Source organism: Aphelocoma coerulescens, chromosome 6 (assembly GCF_041296385.1).
Source record: "Aphelocoma coerulescens isolate FSJ_1873_10779 chromosome 6, UR_Acoe_1.0, whole genome shotgun sequence".
In the NCBI taxonomy this organism is placed as follows: domain Eukaryota; kingdom Metazoa; phylum Chordata; class Aves; order Passeriformes; family Corvidae; genus Aphelocoma; species Aphelocoma coerulescens.
The window spans coordinates 20129211-20154499 of record NC_091020.1 but is presented as its reverse complement, the minus strand read 5'-3'; the positions used below and the strand labels follow the sequence as shown (position 1 = coordinate 20154499).

Below are 25289 nucleotides of genomic sequence, written 5' to 3'. Positions count from 1 at the left end.
CATTGGGTGGCCTGACAGACAAACATGCCAGAGGCTCTCAAACTCCTTCACCAACCTATGCCAGCTGGCTTTATAGTTTGGCCAAAGCAATGTCCTGAGGTGGAGTCAGAAGCAGGCAGCAAAGAAGAGTTGTTCCTGGAGTGCCAATTTTGGAGTGAATTTACACAAACCCCACAGAGAAGCAAGAAAAAGAACCACCTATTCTGTCTGCAGGCAGCTCTCCTAGACTGAGACCAACAGCTTCAGACCTGTGAGACTTTTCTCACACAAGCACCATAATTCACGAGTGTCACCTTGCCAGCCACAGGCCTAATTTGTGAACACATCCTTCTCCACCTCCACTTGCTGCCCTTCTCTGCAAGCCACGACTTCCCTGCTTGTTTCTGCACAATTACCCGGACACTGGGAGCAAGCCTTGCAGGAAATAGAAATGACATCACTGCTGGCTAACTTGGTCTGCTCATCACCTAACCAAGCAGCAGTTCAACCATTCAGGCACCCAAGTAGCCACCGCAACATGCTTCAGGAAACTGGGGGAGAAGAAACTTTTCAATCAGCTCCTGAAGCACTGTATCTAATAAAGGGCAAAGAGGCAGAGTTTAATTTTTGTAAGTCAAACAAGTAGCAAGAAGAATCTCAAGCATTCAAAGCCTCCTTCCATATGTTAGTTACCTTTTGTCATGCTTAAGGTAGGTTATTCTCTGGCCAAGCCAAGATTAACGTGTCATTCAGAAAACTGCACCAAACACACTTTGCTTCTTCTGTGGTTAGAGCATCATTTTAGAGGCAAGTCCATAAATGACAAACTACTTTATGCATATATATATATACACACATCCACACACATATATAAAAAACTCCCCAATACCTATAGTAAAATGGACTCAAGTCACAAAGTCAACAAGTAATAACATACAGGAAACGTATTTCATATTTGTTGAATGGAGCAAAAGCTGTTGTAACTTACACAAGCATTATACAGAATTGTTAAGTCTATGAGAACTTCATCTGTTCCGCTCAGTCCAGTTACCAAGAGCTCAGAAATGACCCACTGCAGGATTTCTGCTATATTTTACATGTTACAACTTCCACTTTTCAACTTTCTGTCAGGCATCAATAGAGAACTGAAATACTCACAGTAAAACAGGCTCAACAGTATCTTAGTACAGTAGCTTACACTATTTTTATATTCATTTAATGAAAAGAAAAACTTCAGTCAACATTTGGAAGAGCTCTGAAAATGTTCTGCTGATTGTATCTGTTTGATTGGTTTTTTGGCAGCCAGATTAGGCTTACTGAGGCATTAAAAGGAAGGAAAATGGAAAAGCAAGAGGCAGCAAAATGAACATGTGCATAGACAACAATTTCAGAGCAGGATGTACAGAAGGAAATGGTGCAGTAAAGATGATGTGATGTGAAGGTTGCTCGGGCCTAGGTGAGACAGCTCCTACACTGCAACATCTCCTGCTGAGCACGCATTCAGTGTAACCTTGGGCTCTCCCTTCCCACCTCTGGCAACCATCTAATGGTACTGTTTGGTTTTAAGTGCTGCAGGACACACAATGGCCTTTAGGATATTCATCTGGCAGGTCAGGTCAGCCAATCCTACTCTAACCCAAATCCAAGATACTTCCTAGCAACTGACAAATCCTGGGATCTTCATTATAGCCATTGATCACAAAACTGAATAGGAGGCAGTATTTTTTTTTACTGTACTGTGGTGGCTGATTGACCTGTGGTACAAGAGAGAGTTCTTTGTAAGACAGTCCCTGGTGCCAAAGACTTAGCTGTAGTGGTGAGGGAAAGGAGCCTCTCCCAGGATGCCTTGTTCAGTTATGGTAATGTACCCCTTTCAGCTTCCCCGGTTGGCTCTTGGTGTTAGCCACACCCCTGTACTTAAGCTCGAGATGTCACAGGCTGGGGGTCATTTGCCTCTAGAAACCTTCACAAGTCGTAGCAATAAACAGCTTTCTGTGGAACTCTATGCAAGGACCCTTCTCAACTCCTTGCCGTTGGCTTAACATTACTGAAGCAATCCCTGCGTCTGTGCGTTCATTGTGTGAGCCACACAACCAAAAGGGACTAAGTAATACTGTACTATTATTCTTCTTCACAGGCCACTTGAAGTCAAACTTCATCTACCGGCTAGCAGCTGTACAAAGATGTGTTTAAAACTTGAGAAACCAGAAGAGCTAGACTATGAAGGCATGTGTTCTTAGACATGTTTTTAATAAAAAAGGAATGCATGTGTACAAGTGAAAATTTCCATGTTAGAAATGTTCTGTTGAGTTTGCATTAACTTCAGGAGACCTAAGGCAGGGTGAAGAGTCAGTCTCCTGACCTTGGCCAGAAGCCCAGCATGACCTCTCTGATGTGGTGAATACCATTCAGCAGTCTCATTCACACAGCTTTCCTCACTTGAATTCCGGAAGAGTAATTCTTCTGCAGACTAAGCAAGGTAGTAAGGGAAAAATTAGGTTGGCTGGAGGTCGGAGGAAGACTCAACACTGGGTAAAGAGGAGATGGAGGCTCCTGCTGACAACTGGTTCAGTCCTCAAGCTTGAGTCTTAGCTTTTTTGCAGGCTGGCACTGCGGCTTCTTCCTCCTCAACCTTGCGAGGCTTCTTCACCGTGTACACCACACCACAGGCACTCTTTCGAGTTTCTGGAATATACAAGCAGAAGCTGCAGTACCAGTACCTCAAATACTCAAATAAAACACATTTAAGGCCTACTCAATTCAGGTGTCCATGCCCCAAGCACAGTTGGACATGTTGAGCAACAAGCCAGTCAGCACACACAGCAGGGAAGAAACCTGCATGGGCAGGAGCTCAGGATTCACTGCATTACAGAGTGGAGAAACTGCAGGGGGAAATACAATGGTGGGTGTAGAGTTATAGCAAACCAAGGAAAACCGAGGTCTGCAGGGACTGGGGAGCTGCAGAGACACAAAACCATAGGAAACCAGGCTTAGTCAGTTCAATAATCACAGAGGGACACATTCTTGAAGCACTGTCAAAAGCATTTCTGAGCCAAACATGTTCTTAAAAAAATACTAAAAAATGCATTCACATACCCCAGGATTCTTAGACTATGTGGGCACAGCTGTATTGGCAGAGGATCCCCTACACACCAAGGAAGTGACCTGATGGTATTCAAGAATTTTATTTACTGAACCCTCAACAGTATTATAAAATACTGGTGCGTGATGTTAACCAAATCCTCACATTTGTCAAATAACCCACTTGGAGCCCAATCCACTTTTGTTATTACCAGCAGAAAGCTTCTGTGCAAAATTTGAGTTAGAAGAGATTCCCTACAAATACTCTATTAGCAAAGACACTCTGCAAGAAGCTTGCCAAAATATACTGACTTATTCTGGGCTAGTATCCTCTCTGGGACAAGGGAAATGACACCTGCTATTTAATTTCACAGATAAGATAGATGACAGGATTGAGAAATCCCACATAAATTTGACAATTCCTTCAACACACTCTGTATCTCTATGTAGATGAGTAGCAGGCTGGAGAAAAGCCTGTTGATTTTGCCATGAGTTTGAAATTATCCACACTGAAGAGTGAGTCAGAAATAATCCACATACTAAAGCATCAAAAAGGGATATGACTAATGTTGCTTCTGCAAACATAGGGCAAAAAGGCAAATGCAAAACACACGCATAACCATTTTTTGAAGTCAATCACTTAGTTTCTGTCAGTGTCACCAAGATCAGCATTCAAACCTTTCTGAAATGGGACAGTTTCACTACAAAGCACAGCAGGCAGGTCCCTATTTTGGCTAAACCATTTACGAATCATTAATGTGGTTGAGCGAGTCCTCCAGCACAGACAGCACCATCAGTTCAGCCACTGATTTGCCAACATGGCAATGAGGGAAAATAAAACACCCTTGCCACACAAGCTCCTCTTCATGCATTGGACAAAGAAGCTAAAACCCCAATGACTTGCTCTGTAAGGGCTCAGACCTTTTGGAGAATATGCATCAACAAGAGCTCAGTTCAACAAATGCACATGCTACTTAGAGGAGCTTACAAGTGCTTACCTCCATGCAGCATGGTGGCTCTGCAGTTGGTGGACACAGCTGCCTTTGCTTCGCTTTCTGACAGGCCAAACAGCAAACCTCTGTCACTGCTGCTCAGGATCAAAACACATGGAAGCAACAAACAGAACAGGGAAGTCTCTCTGCATGATAGGTTTGCTTACTCTGCAAATAACTGGGAATTAGCGAAGCTGTAACTCAAAGTGACATTTTGCATAAGGTTACCCAGAGGCAGAGAAATGAGGCACCCAATTCTCCTGGCTGCAGTTCCCCAGCAGCCCTCCTGGAAAGCTCCTGGCAACGTTGCTTCTTTCCAGACAAGAAGCTGTACTTTTGAAAATAAAAGACTGTCAACGCAGGAACATTTTAGATGTGCATAATCAAGCAAAAAAATTACCCCACAGAAAATTTCAGTTTTGGGACATGGCAGTGTCTGATACAAAAGCATTAAGCTGAAGTTTCCAGCCACCTTAGCAGGGATGACATCACATTAGCAATGTTAATTTGGGTTGAGCCTGACTGCTCATTTTAAGAGGGAAGAAAAAGTTGTGCATAAAATCCTTCCAGGCCACACAGCCTCCCACACAGTTCTCATGACTCAGAGCATGCTCCTTCACTTTGAGGGACAGGCCAGATATGTGTTTCTGGGGTGGGAGAGTAATAAAAATGCATCTGAACTCCTAAAAGGAGGGAAGAAAAGACACTCTCCTTTGTTTCTAGAACACAACCTCTTATTTAACATTACATGGGTACCTAAGGACTGGAAAATTCAGAAAAGAAGTAGTTACTGCTCAGATGGAAACTTCTAATTTTACATAAATACAATTTTATAGCTTCTGCTGCCAAAAATGTGGCACTTTGGAGATACTAAGTAATAATTTCTTGTTTGGTTCACAGTGTCCATAGATTCTTATAGGTTTTATTCATTTCTCCATTTACACCCACCCAACATTAATGCATATCACAAAAAAACATTCCTGTAGCTGAACACAAACATCATTATTTACAGTGACTGCTCATGCCACCTCATGACCAAGATCTGCTGCCCCTTCCACACACACTCAGAGCTCTGATTCAGTGAATTGGTCACCAACAAGTACCACTGTATAAAGTTCAAGGACTGTAAAGGATGAAAAGAACTTCAAAACCACTTTAAACTTTCAAATGTTCCTACTAACTGCTGCCTTTGACTTTGGAAAAGGATACAGATTAGCCACATCATAAGGACCTCGGAGTTCTAGAGGCTAAAACAAAACAAATAAGTTTGGATATGCAAGTGCCCTTGCTTGCAGGCTGACAGTGTGAGCAGGCAGGGCAAGGCTATCAGACAGGCAAGATTAAATGCTATACAATAGCAAGCTACTGAAGGTACTAGGAAATCAAGCAAATATCACTATTTTGGCAAACAGAGTCTCCGTCTGGGAGAAAACTGTCATGGAAAATGCATTGTTTTGCTGCAGCAAGAAAATCCCCCCAAAACCAACAAAACAACCAACCAAAAAAATCCCCAAACCCACAATACAATTCTTGGTAATGGCAACCATATTTAAACTTACAAATGTTTAATGTGTAATTAAAGCTGTATTTTCAGTCATAGATAAATCTTCAAATTGTTCTGACAAAAAAAAAAATCTGGGACTTACCCTTTCAGCTGCACTAGATATAACTATGTTCTGGAAAACAAAAGAGAACAAACATTCATCTGTCAGAGAGCATCAATAAATGAAAAAAAAAATTAGCAAGAAGCAAAGGCTTCATGAGCATTAGCTAAGTACAGGCTCAGGGCCCACTTCAACATCAGAGTATCTGATGCCCTCAGATGATGTGAGCTCTATTCAGGGTGGGCATCTTAATTTGGGGACACAACTAAACTCAGTTATTGCTGTGTCCCCTACACAAAGAGGGGCATAGGCACAAGCCCTCCCTTGTAATTACAAACCTCTCACAGCCAGACAGGAGATGAATAAGTACAGCACCTTTTAGAGGGATAGGCTAAGCAGCATGTCAAGAGTGATGGCATTAAGCAAGCACCTATTAGCCTGTATCTCTCGCAGAGGACTTCAAAGTGCCCTTAAGGGTAAAGAAAAAATGCAAAGCTGCAGGCACTGTGTTAAGAAGTGTCCCCTTTATTTACAACAGCTGAAAGAGGCCCCCCTACAAACAACTCACCCTGAGCTGTAACAAATGAATTTAGGAGTCCAGGATCCCCCAGAAGGAGCTTCCAGATGGTGCCTTGAGACAGTTTGGTGCTCCCAAATTTTCAGCCTATACTGTTGCAGCACAACTCAATGCTAAGCATTCATGTTGCCCTTGACCATACTCACACTGCTTCCAGAAATGTATCTACACCTAGGCAGTGGCTGCCTCTTTGCGCCACACACTCATTTCCCTCAACACTGGCACCCCTGTGAAAATCACCAGGCAAAGAAATCAACACTGGCACCCCTGTGAAAATCACCAGGCAAAGAAATCCTTCTCCCTTCTCTCACAAAAGGTTTTTGCAGAACAGGTAAGTGACTACACAGGGGCTGGCAGATCCCACAGCTCAGCTGCCAGAACTCTTCTGATGTTAAGCTTCCAAGGATGCTCACCTAGGGGAAGCCTGTTTTGCACAGCTGGTAACTCTGCAGCAGCAAAATCTCCTTGCACCTTTTATGATACTGAATAAAAGGCTTTTGGAATTCTTGCATGAGTGGGTGAGAATGAGAATTGTGCTGAGGCAGAGACAAACTTTCCCTCTCTGACATCAGTACCACCAACACATCACGCCATCTCTGGTTTCAAGGTGGGGCTTTGGATCCCTTCCCCACTCTGCTTGGCTTCTCCTGCCACCTCCCCAGCACAAAGAGCTGGGCAGGCACTGGAAGAAAATGCCCTGTGTGCAGCTGGAACTCAGCAGCTGAAAGACCTACATGAAAATGAGCGCATGTGCACACTGTGCCCAAGGTTTCCTTGTGTGCTGAGGAAGAGAGGATGACTCTGATGAGGACAGATGACTCTGCCTTACCATGAGGAAAGCCAGAAGCAGAAGCAATACATACATCAAAGTGACTTAACAGCACACATCCTGATGGAGCCTAAGACATTTGTTTTTCTAAATAGTTCACCTTTAAAATGACTACACTATGGATCCCAAAGGTGCTTTTGAGCCTCAGTGGCGCTGACTGCAAGAGTTCGCTGGGAAAATTCAAGTCTCCTGCTCCAAACTGTAGAAACTAATGCCTGTTGCCCAGGCTCAGAGAAGCTCCCAGAGCAGCTGAATGAGACATCTCAAACCAGCACGGAATTGTGGCTCACATCTGCGCATTGGAGATATGCTCTGCCTGGTTCAAAGGCAACTGGTTTCCATTAGGGGACGGGTAAGATGGAGGAAGGAGACAAGAGCAGACAAGAAAAGCACTCCTGGCAAGCGAAGGAGAGGCAGGCAAAGGCAAATCCAAGAGAACAGCTAAAGGGAAAAACTCAAAGGCAAAACACTGTCTCCCCAGGTAAAGCAGACAGCAGCTGTTCAGTACACTGCTCCGGGCAGCCTCCAACTCAGTTACCAAAACACAGGAGGTAAGGGACTGTGGCTATACACACCTTCTGTCTGGCAAGGCAGGTGAGTCTCTCCTTCATTCCCTGCACATTTTAATGTTTTAAAGACACTGCTCAATGCCAGCCCTGAGAACACCAGTAAATTTCTGAAAGTTCCTCTGCCCTGCTATAATAGAGGAGTAAAAGGATCCAAAAGCTACTAGAGGTTCAGCAACTACATGTTACAGAAGGTAAGAGTTGCATGCCAGGTGCCAATGGAAGCAGCCTATGGACCAGCCATCCCATGTCTCATTTAAACAAGGGCCTTTACCTCACTGATGGAGGCAAACTCTCAGTAAGGGCTAATAACCATCTCTGCTGGTTCACAACCTACTCAGTCTGGAGGCAAACAAAGACAAGCTAGCAATCCTCTTCCAGTGCCTAACAACAACTTGTCATATGCAGCTCCAGCTGATTTACCTTCCAGGCACAGATGAAACACTAGACTGACAGATGCAGAATGAAAGGGCACCGTGCACAGACTGAGTGCCTGAACATCTCGCTTGCCCTGTCTGTGACATCAACTCAATTGGTGCTCTCCAGTTCATCAAAAACCATGTGAGAAGCACATCTTGAACTGCACAGATGAAAGGGGAGCAGCATCAAAAAGGGAATCTCAGAGGAAAGGGGTCTAGTGTGTAGAGAAGTCATGTCCAAGTCAGTACTTCATGTCATTAACTGCCAGAGCTGGGCTTCTCAGGAAAGGCTCTGCAAATATTTCTTCTGTAGCACCAAGGAAATTTACCTGTTTGACCCACCCTGCTGTCCTACAAAAGCTGCCATGCTTGAGGATAACTGAGCTAATGATGGATCTACTTTTAATTTGCCTTCCAAGCTCTATATCCCAGTTCAGATTTTCCAAATCCAGCTACCATTCGGATCCAGTTTCTCTGGACAAGCTACATGTGGCAGAGGCCATTTACAATGCAGAAGGGGGAGCTACAATTTCTGTTAACTTTGATATGTATTAGGATATGACCCCCTATTAAAAAGCATGGTCTGAGAGGACACAGCATAACAGACAGCTTAACCTGGTAGCCTGGGAGGAGGTAAGTTATGAAAGCAATGGGTTACAGGCATCTCAAAGTTACTTCTTCCTTGGGTTTCAGTAGCATGGAAGAATGCAGTTCATCCGACTGCAGCAAAGCCTTGGCTGACAGCCAGCTATCTGTTAGGTCTATTTTGGACACAGGGAATTTACTAACCATTTAGCAAAACAAGGCTTCTACGTTTTTTTCTTACTGTTTTCTAGCCCCCATATTCAAAGTATAGAGTCAAAAAAGAGCTTTTGGCCAATCAGAAATATGAAAGGGAGGATTTTAAAGAAATACATGGATTTCAGTTCTAGTGCAAACCCTTGGATGTCTGGTACTTTATTCCCCCTCCATCCCCTCCCACCTTTGTTTTGGGAATTGCATACCATAAGAACACATGGATTGTTCTGGAAAAGGAATCTAACGGCTTGATAGCTTAAGAAGAAAGCATCCAGTGGTACAAGACTTGAAGTATCTGGAGCTAGAATGATTGTGTCCTTGTGTTAGTAGGCCAAGATTTAGTCACAGCTTCAGATGCCCCAGCATCAAACTCATTTAAAATGGCTCAGTCTGTACAACTCCAGAAGTATTTGAACTGAATTAATTACCTTGTTTTCACTTTGAGAGCTTACCTTTCCTTTGCAGATCTGCATCAGGCTGATGGCATTTGAAATTGTGTATCTTCTCATTGTGGAGTCTTTGATGGCAGGCGTGTAAAGAAGTTCAAAGTAAATGCCTCGATCTATTGCCTTCACATGAAAGAGAGTGATCAAAAATCAAAAGGATAGAAGCCTAACAATCTAACAACTGCTGTCTATTATTGATGTAGCTTATTCTCAGTTTAACTGTGTCATATATGAAAAAAAATAAGGCAGAACTGTTCCAGTAAGAGCACAGCATAGCATGAAAGGAGAGTGGGGGAAGGCTTCACTGTACACCAGATACATGCACATAAATCTTCGGATGACAGATAAATGAGGTTTAACAAACAAATACCAGCCACTTATTTGTTGTAATTGGCTATCACTAATATAGACATAATATCACAGAGTCAAGGAGACAGATAACCACTGCTGGTTATCTGCTGCCTTGAAACTTTGAGGACTCTACTCCACTAGGCCCACACCCTGCTGTGAGAAAGATCACCACCTCCCTCAGTACCCATGTCTTGCAGATGAAGAATTTCTCCTTGCACAAAGCAGCAATGAGGACCCTTCTTCTGTCTCACAGCATACTCTGGTGTTTGTGACAATGTTAAATAACAGTGAGTCACAGGAGAAGTTTCAAATAGTAATACTGATAATATTTTCAGCTGCTTTGACATCCTTTGCTATCTGTCAAAGTGCCTCACCAAAAGCCTAGTATTCTTGTTTTTGCAAACATAGAAAGGTTAAGCAACTTGCACACAGTGTGCTAGTGATAAAGACACAACGCAAAGCCAGGAATTCCTTGTTCCATGGCAATTCTACATTTGCCTGAAATGACACTCTATGTTTACACAAATATTATTAAAATATGCTGCAATGGTAATACTGTAAGAGAGTCCAGTAACTGAATACAGCTGCAATTAATCCAGCTCCCACCCATGCATGACCTCTGCACACAAGCACAACAGAAGCCATATATGCATTGAATGTTTTACACAGAACTGGCCTGATATCCGCAAACAAGATCAGCCTTAATTTATCAAAGCCAAACAGGTGATGGCAATACACCAATTTCCAGTCAAGGTGATTTTTAACCTCATCCCTACCACTTCAGCTGCCTGCCACTCTGTCTGGCATCATAACAACCAAAACTGACTGCGCCAGGGTGCACAATCAGTCCAGACAGACTGCCTTGAAGCTGGGAGTGTGGAAGATGAGTAGCAGCTTGCAAGAAAAATGTCTCCCAACACAGGGCTTTAAGATCCACATAGCTCCTTACCTGGGTCAGCTGCTGGAGTTTTAGCCAGCTAGGGTGCTTTCATACGACGTTTCATACAAAATTGTTATTCCAAGTGGAATGTTGAAATCCTCAGTTTATTATAAAGTCCAACGTATTATTTTTATTCTGTCTCAGAATTAATTCTAGTTAATTTTAAATTCTTATTCTAGGTCAAACTTTCTGAGAAAAGGAAGTAGGATTACTAGCCAATTCCAAATTTAAATTTTTAAGTACTAAGGACTACATCAGCCAAGAATATCCATCTGGAAGAAACCTTTACATATATTCAGAGGAGAAAACAAGTTCCCCTAAGAGTATGTTCAGATTAAGTTTTCTGGCAAACTACTAACAGCAGGCAGAACTATGTTTGATCCACACTGATAGCCATCTTGGGTCCCACAGCACATATTTAGCAATGCCACATTTGGTTCATTTACCAAGACATTATTTTGTCCAAGTATGGATTTAATACAGTTGTCTTTCAAGTAACCAGCACAACATCCTTCTCCTAAATTAACACTGCCATTCACATTTCCTGTCTTTTAAATCAAACGGCTGTTTATCTATTCTGACACAGCTGTACCATTTCTGGTTTGGGAAGCAGCTTAGTCAGCAATCACACCATATCTCCCTGCTTAGCAGTGTAGTGGCCTTAAGGCTCTCTTTTCATTCCTTGGGAACACCACTTCTGCCTTCTTAAGTGGGGGACAGGAGGAGAAAAAGAAAGAACATACATCACTGTGTATTAAATGCTGCTGTGGAGACCCTGAAGTGAAGGACATTTGAAACAACACTACATATTATGCAAGAAAATAAAAGAACCACTTGGATAGGAATGGTGGGAGGAAGGCTGTAGGGAATTTGACTCAAATTCTGTATTTAATGTCAGTCTAACAGCAAGAAAACAATTTAGATGTAAATTTACCATATTCACAGGGGGCCTTCGGAAGTAGAATGGCAGCTTTTCTGTTACATTTATGCAGACCAGATCCACATCTAGTGTTGTGCAAGCAATCTACAGCAAAGAAATAGGAACAGATTATTATATATGCCAAAAAATGCATAACCAACTTAAGGTGCACTAACAGTCTCCTTCATTTCTTAATGCAACAAATGTCTCTCCAGGGTGAGTTCAGTTTTAAAATTAAGAGGTACTATGCCTTGCAGATATGCCAATAGAACAGCAGGACTATAGATGCAGAGCTTCAGCATTTGAGATTTAAAACCCAAGTCTTCCCTTTCTTACAGAACTAATTTTCCAATAAAATAATGGCCAACCCCAAGGCAGTATTTACTTCTTTTTTTATAATCTGACAGAGGACATGCAGAAGCAATGCTGGCTTTTGACAAAAGAACAGGTAATAAAGGCCAACCCCAGTTTACAAGGGGAAGAGCCCAGGAACTGCCCCTTGTCCCATCATGCTCTGCTTCCAGTGCAGCACCTGTTTGTTTTCAAGATTAATTACTTTTACCAGAAGCAAAGAAGAAAAGACTGAAAGAAAAGCAGGATGTTAGACAGTGACTGGTGGTGCCACATGCCCAATACTGGAGACCAACCCCCAGAGTCTCAGTTTCCTGTCTGGGTGGAAAATGTGCAGCTCCTCCTGACAGCCATGCCTCTGGCAGAGTCTGGAGACAGCACTGAAGGCTACAGTTTCAGAATTTAGCTCTGAATTTACACCACAATTTACAGGTGTGCAAGAGATGGAGGGAATGAACAAGGGGCAGAGGCTCCTCACACTGAGATACAGGGAAAATTAAGGGTACCTAAAAAGAAGTCCTTGATTTACATTGATCTCATGCATACAAGGTAGGAATTATGTATGCCTCCCCTGCAAGGATGATTACACAGGGCCAGACTAATGTCTGTAAGCAGTGTTGTAACAAAGAAGATAAGATAGGCTCAAGAAGTTGAAAAGGCATTTTCTGTGTGTAGGGGAACACTCTGCACTCAGAAACCTGCCAACAACTGCTCCAAATACACCTGGGCCAGGTGCAACCATTCATCCATCCCTCCTCCCACCAGAACTAAAGCAGTGGGGGCTGTGAGAAGCCCCAGGGGTAGGGGCTGCTCTAACACAAGGCACGCTACTCCTTGGCAAACTGGTCTTCTACCAGTTTGTTCACATGGAATTTGGAGGAGATGAGAGCAGAGGCCCAACTTTAGGATTGTTTCTTAGCTGTTGATAGCATTCTCTCCTAGACAAGAGAGCCACAGTACACATGGCAGGCAAACCAAGAGGTTTTTGAAGTTAAAATGTCTCTGCCAGGACATTCAAACTAAACTTTTTCTTCATGCCCTACCTTTATCCTCCATTGGGCAGGACACAGTTGGAATCCATGGCACAGAATTAGACTTGCATGTGGAAGTTCACCCTACAACAGCCAGTTTTCCTCCTTTTCTTACAGGAGGTACAAATTACTACACAGAGGTGATTTATTGGAACATGCATAGAACAAATAGCTCTGAATCATGCCCTAGAAAATACATCAGTGAGGTCATAAAAAATTCAGGAAAAGATAATGCTAGAAATTAAGGAAAGCAAGAACAGACATCAGACACATGCAAGTTGCCCTATGTGATGAGAAATCGAGCCTTCCTAATCAGCTCCAGAAACACTGGAAAACTCTTCTCCACTTTGCAAATTAAGCACAGTGGGAGAGGGACTGACTCAAAAGCCAGGATATATACAAGATTCCAGTGACATGACCATTTCAGAAAATATCACCAAAGAAAAACAAACAGACTCATACTTCCCCATGAGGATTTCCTGCACTGTATGAAAAATTGGAGAGCAGATTTCTCCAAGAACTATAATGCTCAGCCTAGCTTTGGCTCCCAGACAAGTCAGACACGCAGGTAAGTTAAGGTTACCCTGCCTGCTGAAAAGATCTGAAGTGCAACAACTTCATCCAGAAAATATCACGCAGCAGTTGCACAGCCCAGCACCCGCCTGGCAACACTGTGGGCAAGAGCCCCATCTACTGGGAAAGCCCAGCCAGCCATTAATAAATACATTTGCCACTGTTTGGATGCTCTGAAGCAAGCTTTGGCAAACATTTTAGGAATAAACATTGAAATTTGACTTTGTCCTACACCTTCAGACTCGTTTATGTACGTTTTTTAGATACTGGTGATGTACTAATTGCTTACAAACAGCAGACAGAGCTAATTAATACCACTAAAACAATCAGAAATCTTAGAAAGCAAAATTTTTGAAAAGCAGCAGGTACAGACCTTATTACCTGCATGGAGTGGGCATTCCTGTTGCAGGCCAAAATAATCTTTTTGGGAGACTTAAACAATGAACATGTTCTACAGTTGGCACACATGGCTTCCTCATGCCCTTGAGGATATAAATTATTTGGAGAATTTAAACACATCTTTCAGTACATGTCACTGCCACAGTCACAGAAGAGCTTCCCTGGCTTGTGACAAGAGGGCACAGACTAGTTCTGGACCATGCTAAAATCAGAGGACATCTCCAATGGTCATGTAATTTTTTCAGAACACCATGAAAAATCTTGTTCTATGGAGAACAATACAAATGCCAAATTGTTGGTGAGAAAGTGATGCTCTTGAGGTAATATTGTCACCAAAAGCCAATAGGAAGTTTATTTGCCATGCAAGACCCACTCTTGAAGGCTTTATCCTTAATAATGCAACATCCATGAGTTGTAAGAGCCAAACTGTATGTGCTGAAACCCCCTGCACAATGTCACTTGCACTGGACTCCTTGTGTGATACCTCTATGAAACTGACCCAGCTCTCCACAGAGTCAGACATTCTTAAATCTCTAAACAAAAGCCAACCATACAAACCTGCCCTGAATGTGAAAATGTAAGGATGAAGTTTTTCATCTCATGCAGTTTGCAAGAAACACACTTGGGTTCCACCCCCAGCTCGAAGTGCTGCCAGCATGGAAGCAAAGGAGATAATCTCACTGACAATCCTGCTTCTTTCCTCACACCCTGTCCATCACCTGCCAGAGTGTCAGCTTAACCAGGCACCGTCTGCACTGGCCTGCCCAGAGCACCACCACCCGCTTTGCACTGGCACAGCTCTCCGCATGGCTGAGTGCTGAATCACACTGGGAAAGCGGATCTGCCTGAAAAATAACTTGGCAAAAACTCTGGTTACTGCTCAGCCAAAAGCAGGCTCCTCAAAGCAAACTGCCCTGCAGCTAAGCAAGCAAGCAGCCTCAGCAGCAGGGCAGACAGGGCCCTGCAGAAATGAGTGGCTGTTTATGCCAGCTTAAACACCGCCACAGCTGGACATCCAACTGCAGCAGGAGTCATGACATAGCTGAAAATAAACAATAATAAACCTTAAGTGAGAGAACACCCTTTTCCCAAAAAACAACACAGCACACCCCTGCTGATTACCTAGTTTCAGGTGCTTGTTTAAACACTTGGTAAACCAGTTGAGCTCACTTGAGAAGTGAGATTTTATACTATTGCCAGAGATCAAAAGAAAAGTGGAGAGTGGCCCATAAAAATATTTTAAACCATCTGCCTCTGTCACATCCCTAAGAGTCCTAAAATCTTGCAAGGGAAATAAAATTCAGAAATTAGTTTCATTTAGCTGTAACTCTCATAATTAATGCTTGAATCCTGCTGAAAAATTCTTTAAAGTTCACGTTCTTCTACAGCCTCTTGCTTTGTACTTTACTTGGACAAGTCTTGAAAGAGGAGAGGAAATAAGGTAGAAAAACAAAACAGAAGGAAACAATTTTAACATGGAAAAACAGGTACTCTGCAGTACTAGAAAGTGGCTTTAACTTATTTTAAAAAAACAACCACCAGACTCAGTTTTAAACTGAGAAGCTCCCTTTGAAGGTAAATTCTTCAAAGAAACTCACTTTTTTTTTGCTGTGCCTGTGCCTCCTTCACACTGCTTTAAACTGCACACCTGCTTGCTGCCTGCCAAGGCTAAGAGAGATGGGACACGTCCACCTACTCACCCAATTCAGACTTAAGGTTATTATTTATGAGCTTACAACAGGTCAGACATCACAATTTTGGGTTTTGTAAGAAAAATTCTGACAAAAACATAACTTGCTTCAAGGTGCTCCCCCTGATCAGAACATCGACATCACCTGTTATCAAGTACTTGAGAAAATTTAAATAAGAATATGAAGGAAATGGAGGTGAACACCTATCAGGTAACTCACAGAACCACATTAGCCCCACTTTAAAATCCTCCCTAGCATTTCAGAGACCAGGAACAAAGAAGATCACAAGCGCATTTTTAGGGAAGTTGTCAAGAGTTTGAGAAGTTAAAGCTCAAGACAGACATTTTCTAGATGATGATAGTACACATATATCGGGGAAAAAAGGGATGTTTTTTCTCCTCACTAGAGTACAAGAAACACAAAGGCAACCATAGTGCAGGGGCATACAAGTCCATTCATCAGGTAGATGAGGTAGATGTTTCAGACTTTAACCTGTCACCTCAGGGTCTTGCAGCCTCCTGCAAATCCTCCCAACCCCCTCAGCCTATTAACTGACCATAGGCCTATAATGCTTAATTAGGTCCATGAGGTCTTTACAAAATGGGAAATAAAATCAAAACAAAGCATGTACTTAAATTAGCACAAGGCACAAAAAGTTACTGAATGAGCATTACTGATGAAATGATTGTACTTACATGGAACAGTTTCTCAGTTTTTGGAAATACTGCTATGATGTCATACAACCTTATATTTGCAGATGTTGATCTCTACAAAAGAAGCAAACAATTACTACCTTGAATTCTGGCAGATGTCAAAGCTATGCACAATGATTATAACCAAAATAATGAGAAGAAAAATCCTTTCTCCCTGTCAAGTACCAAAACAAAGCCAATAATCATCCAATTACACAGCAGGTTTCTACAGTGAAGTCACACATTCTCAGTTTGAGGCTTGTCCCACCCATCTACCAGGACACTTAGACCATTTGCTTCGAACTTGTAGCACTAAAACATAACCAGAGACAAGGCTTGCTCATGGTCTCCTAGTTTATGCGCAGAAGTTCAAAAACCAAGGACCAGAACTGTTGTTCCATACTGACAAATGACCAGCAGAAGCCATATCCAGTCTTGTAAGTCTGCATCTCCTCATGATCACATTATTTGTTAAAGATGCAATCTGAGCAATCACTGCTGAGTGCCCTATAAAATCCAGGTAGATTTTCCTGTAGAATTTCCAAAGTTTCATTCATTCAACTGAGAAAAGGAAATGAAAATTAGAAAATTGATTGTTAAGTATACTTACCAAGAGATTACAGTGGGAAGGATCAGAAACAACAAGTGTTAGCCGGGTCAAGACTTTAATTCTTTTACATGTCCCCTACAGAAAAAGGAATAATAAAAAAAAAATTTTAAAAACCCAAAGCAAAAAATTTGTGGTAATTTCCACCCAGTCTACTATAAAAAGAAAATGGTGTCATGCTTATAGTCTTGCTATACTAATTTTCTGAAGTCTGTAGACCCTTCCCTAATTTATAGTATCTCTTTGATATTATACTTGTCCTTACAAAGACTGACTTACTGTGTTTCTCTGGGGAAGGATGAATAGAAAAGAAAAAGAAGAAATAAAGAAAAACAATCATGCAGAAAAATTGGGTATGTTTCACTACTGCTGTGATTCCCCAGGCAGGCCAGAATTGCAAGGAAAAGCAATTCTTGAATTAACCAATATCAGTGACCCCTAACACAGTATTTGTATTTCTTTATATCCAAATTTTGCTCCATCAAAACCACAAAGTTATTTCCAAAACTTAAATTTCAATAATTGTACTGTAATTATTCAGCTACAAGCAGATTAAAAATTCACACAAAGCATTTTCTTTAATAATTTCTAAAATAATGAATAGAGCCTACCCTGATGCAAGTGTACTATTCTTTCAATGCTTGGTGTTTTAACCATGAAATAATGGACACATTTCTCTTTTTTGATTACCTCCTAATACATAAAATCACATATACAAACACACAAAGGTAAAAAAAGGTAACTCAGAATAACTAACTAGACATACTTGTACAATAGGTAAAGATGGAAACAACTCGGAAGGAGATACTGGCTTGATGATTTCCTTGAAAGAGAACAGAACAAAGTTATTAAAAATGTCATGGGTGAGGTTTACAAGTAAACAAAAATTGTGTTCCAATCTTAAGAAGAAATTTACCAGGCTAACAAAACTATTTTTGTGGGACAGTACATGAACCATATTAAAAATTAATCCCAGGGCAGTTCTACTGAATTATAAAATGTACTTGTGTCTAGATGTGCATTCTGCAGCTAAAGCTATCTGGGAACATGCAATAAGGCAGTAGGTTTACTAAAGAAAATACAGTAAGAACAAATAACCCCAAGAAAAATTACCTGTTTCTTTTCTTTAAAATCGATGACATGATTAAGTGCAACTGCAGAATATCCCACTGAAAAACACACAGTAAGAATATTTTGTCCAGCAAACAAAAAAAAAAAAAACAAATCCAATGGGAAAACTGTAAAATACTCATTACTTAAATGTCTTTAAATTAATAATCACCTGCATATTTACATTTCACAATATTATTTAAGAAGACTGATTCACCCAAAAACTGCTTTAAAAGAGAGAGAGAAAAAAAAATCTGTTTGGCTTTTAACACAGCCCAGGCCTGACAACTCTTACTCAGTGGCAGAGTTTTATGAACACGAATACTTGGGCTTGGGGTTCCCAAAGGTCTGGCCTAGTTTGGTCCTGTTTATGACTTTATTTATGGAAAACTGCTAAGTACATTCAGGATAGTTGTTAAAACTGCGGACAACGCAGAGCTGGGAGACGTACTGCTATCGGAGAAGGCGAGGCCAGCATTCAAAACGATGCCAAGTAAACGGAGGCGAAGGTGCGTTTAAAGGGTTCTGAGGAAGATGATACGCTCGCCAGGGGCACTTAAACCACCCGGCCCAAACACCGGACAGGCAGCACGTGGCTGTACTGCAGTTCTGCAGGAAACGATCCGGGCCGTGAGGAACTGCAGGCGGAAAAACTTGTCCACGTTGGGAAAAAGCCAACTGTTACGCTGGGATAAGCGGGCAGAGACAGAGCTGCAGGGCACACAGGAGCTTCCCCTGCGACCCAGTCCCGGGCAGACCCAGCCCTGGGCACTTGGCTTGCAGAAAGGGGAGAAAGGAGAGGCGCCGGGGGAGACGCGCCCGCCGGCGGGGCTGGTGGCGAGGGTCGGCCCGTGCGGAGGGAAGGGAAGGCTCATCCCGGGGAGTCCGGCTTGTGCCCGAGCCAGCCCGCAGGCTCCGGCTGTGCCTCCCGAGCCAGGGGAGCCGCCGCTCGCGTCCCGCCGCTCTCCTGGCCAGGGCCGGCCCGCCCTCCCCAGCTCAGCCCCACCGAGCCCCGGACCGGCCCCGCCGCCCTCCCCGCTCGCAGGACTCACGGTGCGCCGCGGCCTCCAGCAGGCTCTGCAGGGACTTCTTGTCCAGCCCCTGCGGCAGGTTCAGGTCGGCGAAGCCGGCCATGCTCACGCCGCGGCGGGCGGGCCGGGCCCGGGCACGGCAGCGGCGCACGGCAGCGGCGCCGCCCCCGCCCGCCCGCGGCAGCCTGGGCCCTGTAGTCCCGCCCGCGCCGGGCCGGCGCCGCTCTCAGCCAGCACAGCGGCGACCGGCGGGGCGGTTGTTCCACACGGCCGCGGGTGCCTCGGCGGTGGCCGGGGAAAGTCTGTGGGGTGATTGCTCAGGCCTCAGGCGGGGCCCCTGAAGGTTCTCAGGCAACGCATCCCGGGCTCTGAGGGGCATTCCCCCCGACTCAGCCGCTCTCCGCAGCCGGAGCGGCGCTGGCCAAGGCTCGCCGCGCCCCTCAGAGCCGCCGGGTGCCCACCAGGTGGAGCGTTAGCCCTGCTCCAGTGGCGTATTTATCCCCTGTTAAACTGGTTCAGCTCCACCTGAATATTGCCAATGAAAATCAAACCCAATCTTTTCTATTTATATAATTTTAGAGTTATTATCTTTCCTGCAAAGCCCCGAGTTGCCATGTCAAAGATATCCCCTGACACGGAAAAGGGCTGAGGAATTATCACAGACCCAATAACCAGATTAAGTTCACTGTGTAGCCCTGCTTCAAAAAGTACAAATATAGTTCTACTGCTGAGAAATAGCACAGACTATGTAAGATACAAATGGAAATTCTCAGTAGGTGGTTTTTGGTGACTTAGAGCAGCTGCTGAAGACAGCAGGTCTGCAATTCCAGTCCAACTTCATGTGGCCAGGCCAGGAGGTGCTTCACTTTTTCTATCTTCAAATTGGGCTAAATGCTCACCAGGGGAAGTCTGTGGGGGGTATCTGGAGCCCCGAATTCTTAATGAGGCAAAAATGCTTCTAGCCAAGGCCAAGGCTGCTGCCAAACCATGGAACGTCCCTACTTAGAGGGTCTGACCTTGATGCAGCTTGTGCCAGCTGTGCACAAGGGACTTCTGGGGACCTGGCTCATTTCTGCCAAAGAGATCACTTGTTTAACAAAGTATGGCTGAGAAACAACAAGTGCCTTCTTGGCGTGTTTCTGGACTTGGTATCTGATGAATTACAAATACCCGGGATGGTGGTAGCAGAGAAGCTACTTGTGGGCTGCAGACACTGGACTAGGAGTTGAAGCAGCTTTGTGGGGCAATAGAAAACAGCCTGCCACATCTGGATGGCGGGAAAAAACCACATCACTCTGAAAGGGGTAAAAAACCCAGCTGGTAAACCATCTCTGTTCATGCCACATCTATGGCAGCATTTTTTTCTTGATTATTAGGTCAAGATATTTTAGTAAAGAAGCTTTGTTTTAGTCCATCTGCATCTATAAGGTGCTTGCCTCTGTCAGAGACTGAAAATAGTTCATGCCTCAAACATTGATATAAAGTTTTGCTTGTTATAAAGAAGCTACAGCCGAAGAAGCTTCCCTGAAGAGTGGGACTTTGAACTGAAAGTCAAACTGTTGATTAGATAAAGGGAAATGCATTGTTCAGTCATCTCAGGCTGAGGGAAAGGTGTGCATCCGCAAAAGACCAAAGCCACCAGCTGCAGCTATCCCCAGCTGAGTTTGGGGTGAGGGAGAGCACAGCTCACAGAAGCCAGGTTGACACAGACTCCCCCCAAACGAGGGGGGAGGAGGAGGTTTTGGGTGCATGGTGCAACCTCTGGTGAGAGGCAATAAACACCCATCCTCCAATTGCACAAACTGGCCCAGCTGTGGAACCCCCAACCCCACAGGGCACATCCACGGGACATTCACGTGAGAGGCTTGGCCCCACAGGGCTGCACGTGGTGCAACAGACCCAGAGTTTGCTGTGAGAGACTGACCCCCACCCCAGGGGGACATGGCTGGACATGCCCACCTAGCCTGAGCATGTACACCCATCGGGCTCTGTGCCTGCTGGGGGACCTTCACCACCAAGAGACCAGCTGGAGAGGATCAATGAACATCACTGGGATCCACAGAGTGGTGAAATTTTCCTTATTCTGTCCCTGTCACTCTTTCTGTCCGCCCCACCTATCTTCTACTCCTTTCTTTCCTTTCTTCTCCTTCCTTCCTTCCTTCCTTCCTTCCTTCCTTCCTTCCTTCCTTCCTTCCTTCCTTCCTTCCTTCCTTCCTTCCTTCCTTCCTTCCTTCCTTCCTTCCTTCCTTCCTTCCTTCCTTCCTTCCTTCCTTCCTTCCTTCCTTCCTTCCTTCCTTCCTTCCTTCCTTCCTTCCTTCCTTCCTTCCTTCCTTCCTTCCTTCCTTCCTTCCTTCCTTCCTTCCTTCCTTCCCTTCCTCCCTCCCTCCCTCCCTCCCCCCTTCCTTCCCTTCCTCCCCCCTTCCTTCCCTTCCTTCCTTCCCTTCCTTTCTTTCTTTTTCTCTCTCTCTCTCTCTCGTATTTACCATCAAATAAAGCCCTTACTATTGTCACTGGCATATGGTCTCGTTTGCCCCTTAATTCGGGCAGAGGCACTTCTAAGAACCTTAAAACTGGATAATAACCTGTTATATCAGATCAGCCAATATTGCTTCTCTGCCAGCCATTTGAATAAGCAGCACAGCCTGAATGGTATTGCCAAGGTTTTTCATCGATGTGTGTGAAAACCGAAGAGCTCAAGATATTATTCCAGGTTTTCTTTGGCTCAGTGTGTGATGTAACTTGATTTGTCTTAATGAATGTAAAAAGCAATGCAAAAGCATGTATCAGTAATTTTTGAATGGCCCTACTGCAGCAGCGTTCAGGCACACCGAAGAGGATTAAGCAACCTTTGTGTTTAGCAATATACAAGCAAAAGAAACCTTTCCTTGAGGTGCTTAAAATGGAGGACATCTAGACAGATTTTCATGCAGAAGATCTGCAGAACCTTATTTGCTGTAATGGTGTAAGAATCTGAGTATGAAGCACTTTAAGCATCAGGCATCATGAATTGTGTACTCAGAGCAGTGCACAGCCTTATTTCCTATGTTATTATTTAGATATTACTGCTTTTATTTATGCCCCAGTGGTCTGCTTAGAACTTCCTTATGCTCCTCATTGTTGAGCTGCAAGCTTCTAACATGCTTTGTTTCATTGCTGTCCTGAAGTTCTCCTTAGTGAAAACAGATCTCCTCACTCCAAGTGTTTCTTTCTCAATACACTTAGACCTCAAGGTAGTCGTTTCAGTAAATTTTAATGCAGAAACTGTAACAATTCTTCTAATATGTCTTCAGTGGGCAGCCCATGGTAGCAACTGCTAGGTTTTTTTGCTTTAGTTCTGCATTTGGCACTTTTATTACTCAGTACAATCTGCCTCAGCAACTCAGTAACATGAATGTCACAGTCATTTTTATCATAACCTTATAACCTCAATAAGCTCCTTTGTAAAGGTACAGACAGAATTTTCAGAGTTGGGAGCTCTCATTTTGAGTGATACAGAATTTTAAGCAAAAATGTCATCTTAATTGTTCATTTTCTTTTCAGATGCCAGCTTGCTGTTAGTATTTCCTGGTTCCAAAAAAAGGGAAGGCATAATTTCATATTTAAGTTGCACAGATGCAAGTATTTATTTTGGCAATGATAAGAAATGCCAAATATGGGAATAGTTACCTCTCTGTTTTACTGCCACAGAGTGATGATGATTTATCTTCACAAAGACAAGAAAAGGCAGAAAAGAAAAGTGCAGCTGCAACATATTTGCTAGAAGTTAGACAAGAGTGTTATTTGCTAAACAGTACATGCTGGGAATAAAAATCGAGGTTTCAGTAATACCTCCAGCCAGTCTCTGGTAAAATATCCTTAACGTTTTGACAACAATATTTCCCCAAGGCAGAAGAAACATATACCTATACTTTATTTATTGTTCCCAACAGTAGGTCCTCACCAGTCTTATATTGGTTTCTAAGAAAAAAAGATGAAAAGGAAAGAAAAGAAAAAAAAATACGACAGACAAATAAAAATAACAGTTCAAGGAGATAAGCTGTCTTAGGCAAGGAAAGAGAAAAAGTGGGATGATAAGAAAGGAAAAAAGAACAAGAAAAATTTCTGATCTGTTTATTTATTGCATTGCACACTCATGTTACCTTCCTGCCATGTATACAATATTGAATGGTTTAAGAAGGGGAATGTAGCAGTGCCTTCAACTCTTTAAGCTGAGCAGGGCTACTGTTTTCTAGAGGCAGCTGTGTGAGGGAAAGTGCTACCATGCTGGGCTGTCAGCATTTTCTCCTTCACTGCTGAAGCTCTTGCACTGCATTCTTTGACCCATTTCAGTCAGGATCCTCCAAGTTAGCACAGACCTGCCGTCTGCAAGCATTAAGTCCTCCAGGGAAGGATGAAGGAGCCAGGATTTAATGTGAGGTTTTTCAACACAAACACTTTGATAGATACAGTCTGGCCCCATTAAATCAGCATGTGCTTGGGAAACTATATTTCCTTGGCTAGCCCTGATAACCTGTCTTACCTTTTCTCACTAACATGGGGACAAAAAATTGATACCAATACCCACTGCTATATTATACACTTAGTATGAATGACAAATGCTGAAGATGTTATGTGATTACCACTATTTCTGGAGGAGGAGAAAAAGTTAATCAAAGGAGTTAACTACTTTGGGAGAGGAAAAAAAAAATCAAGTTAACTACTTTGGGAGAGGAAAAAAAAATCAAAGTAAAAATTGTCTTACTTTTTTTTAAAATCTGAAACTTTTCTATATAACAACAATAAAATAACCTTTTTCTTAAATACCAAAGGTTAGATTTGTTAAATACCAAAGGTTAGATTTGCAAATAAAGTACATTATCAAATATTTACAAATTAGTTTAACTTCAATAAGTGCAGAAAGTATGAGGGACAAAGGACAGCACAGAACTGGAGGTATGTAGAAATATTAAGAGGCTTTTATGCATAGAGAGCCAAAATTACTCAAAGGACAGGATTTTACTGAGCCCAGCCAGAAAAATGATTTGATGATATTTATTGAGGCCTAATGGAAGGTGAAAAAGTAATTTCTTGGGGAGAGAACAAATGTCAACTTGTTATTCTTGACACCTAATTGGACATTTGTTTCACTTCTGTATGCTGTCCGGAACAACATGTTAGAATTTCTAAACAGAATCACTGAAGATAAAAGTGGGATGTACCCTTGGAAAGATCGAGTCCTACTTTCATGTGGTGTTGTTTTAAGCATCTACAATAGATGTTGTCTCATGGAATGATGGATTCTCTGTGCTTTCCCAGACACTGGCCATGTGAGACCCTCTAAACCCTCAAGAAAAGCACCTCACCAGATTCAGCCCAGCCTGGGAAACTAGAAGTTAATTTAGGTGTGTCCTAGTAAAAAGCTTTCAAGGAACATATTTTAGAGAGGTGTGAGCTGTTTTTTCTTGACAGGGTTTCACATCTTGTCTGCAATAGTACACAAATCCTTTTCTATAATGGTACATAAATTGACTTAAATTGCTTTGTTTCTTCAAAGGTAAGATTATGACAGCAAATACAAAGAATAGTAACATATGGCCTTTGAGAAGGAAAGAAATCAGGTGATTAACTTCTGATGAACTTTAAGGGAATTTAAGATACAGAACAAAAGACAAGATTCAATTCTACTTTTGGGTTGGAATGGGTAGGAGTACACACAAATGATCTTGTGTATCATCCACTGAGAACATTTAGGGAGTCACATTCCAGAAGTGTATTGAAAAGCTGTCAAGAAGAATGACTAAATTAATGAACTGTGTTAACACATTTGCAGGAAGCACCAGATTATAATTTGCTCTGCCTTAGTAACATTTTAAGCAACTGAAAAATTGCTTTTACTGGGAGTATTAAACTGTACAACTTTTTCAGCTTTTGTGATAAGAATCTATTCTGAACAAAATTTACTAAGTTCCTAACTCCTTAGCTGTACTTCAGACACTATTTTTAAAAATGTGTTCAACCAATAAGGAAACATTCTCCTTCCAAGTTTTTCCTTAATGTTTTAACTTAGATATATCCTTGCCATTTCTAAAGACCTTTTCCTTCCTAATGTTTGCTTAACTGAGGAGGACAAAGGACTTGATTTATCACCTGGTGGGGTAACTCACCTGAAGCTCAAGGCTCATGAACACATTCTGGGTGGTTTAACAGGGATTTTTATTTTGTGCTGTTATTGCTTTTATTGTGATTGGATACAATAAAGCAACTAACAAAGTGTAGGAAAATACTTGCCTGAACAGGAAAACACTTTCAACTTTATAATGGTCA

The 25289-nt window shown here is 42.7% G+C and overlaps 1 protein-coding gene across 2 annotated transcripts; it reads right to left on the bottom strand.

Moving 5' to 3' along the window:
• Nucleotides 1–913: 913 nt before the first annotated feature.
• On the bottom strand, nt 914–19440 carry RPP30 (ribonuclease P/MRP subunit p30). 2 transcript variants are annotated; one of them, XM_069019655.1, is made up of 12 exons: nt 19008–19072; nt 18407–18593; nt 17959–18014; nt 17612–17668; nt 16849–16923; nt 16242–16313; nt 11517–11606; nt 9298–9414; nt 5699–5728; nt 5262–5299; nt 4059–4138; nt 914–2664 (listed from the first exon to the last, which is right to left on the bottom strand). In XM_069019655.1, coding segments are annotated over exons 2-12 (726 nt in total). In that variant the 5' UTR covers nt 18408–18593; nt 19008–19072; the 3' UTR covers nt 914–2554. The 2 variants fall into 2 exon arrangements, with proteins under 2 accessions (XP_068875756.1, XP_068875755.1); XM_069019654.1 differs by lacking the exon at nt 18407–18593 and having other exon boundaries at nt 19008–19440.
• Nucleotides 19441–25289: the final 5849 nt, after the last annotated feature.

What these genes read in the sequence shown, in the direction of transcription:
- RPP30 (XM_069019654.1), bottom strand. Translation starts at nt 19,089, where the DNA reads ATGGCCGGCTTCGCCGACCTGAACCTGCCGCAGGGGCTGGACAAGAAG. An exon ending in ATTTTAAAGAAAAGAAACAG is followed by an intron (nt 17,669 to 17,958) that starts GTAATTTTTCTT and finishes TTCTCTTTCAAG; the next exon opens with GAAATCATCAAGCCAGTATC. An exon ending in GAAGGCCCCCTGTGAATATG is followed by an intron (nt 9,415 to 11,516) that starts GTAAATTTACAT and finishes TTTCATGTGAAG; the next exon opens with GCAATAGATCGAGGCATTTA.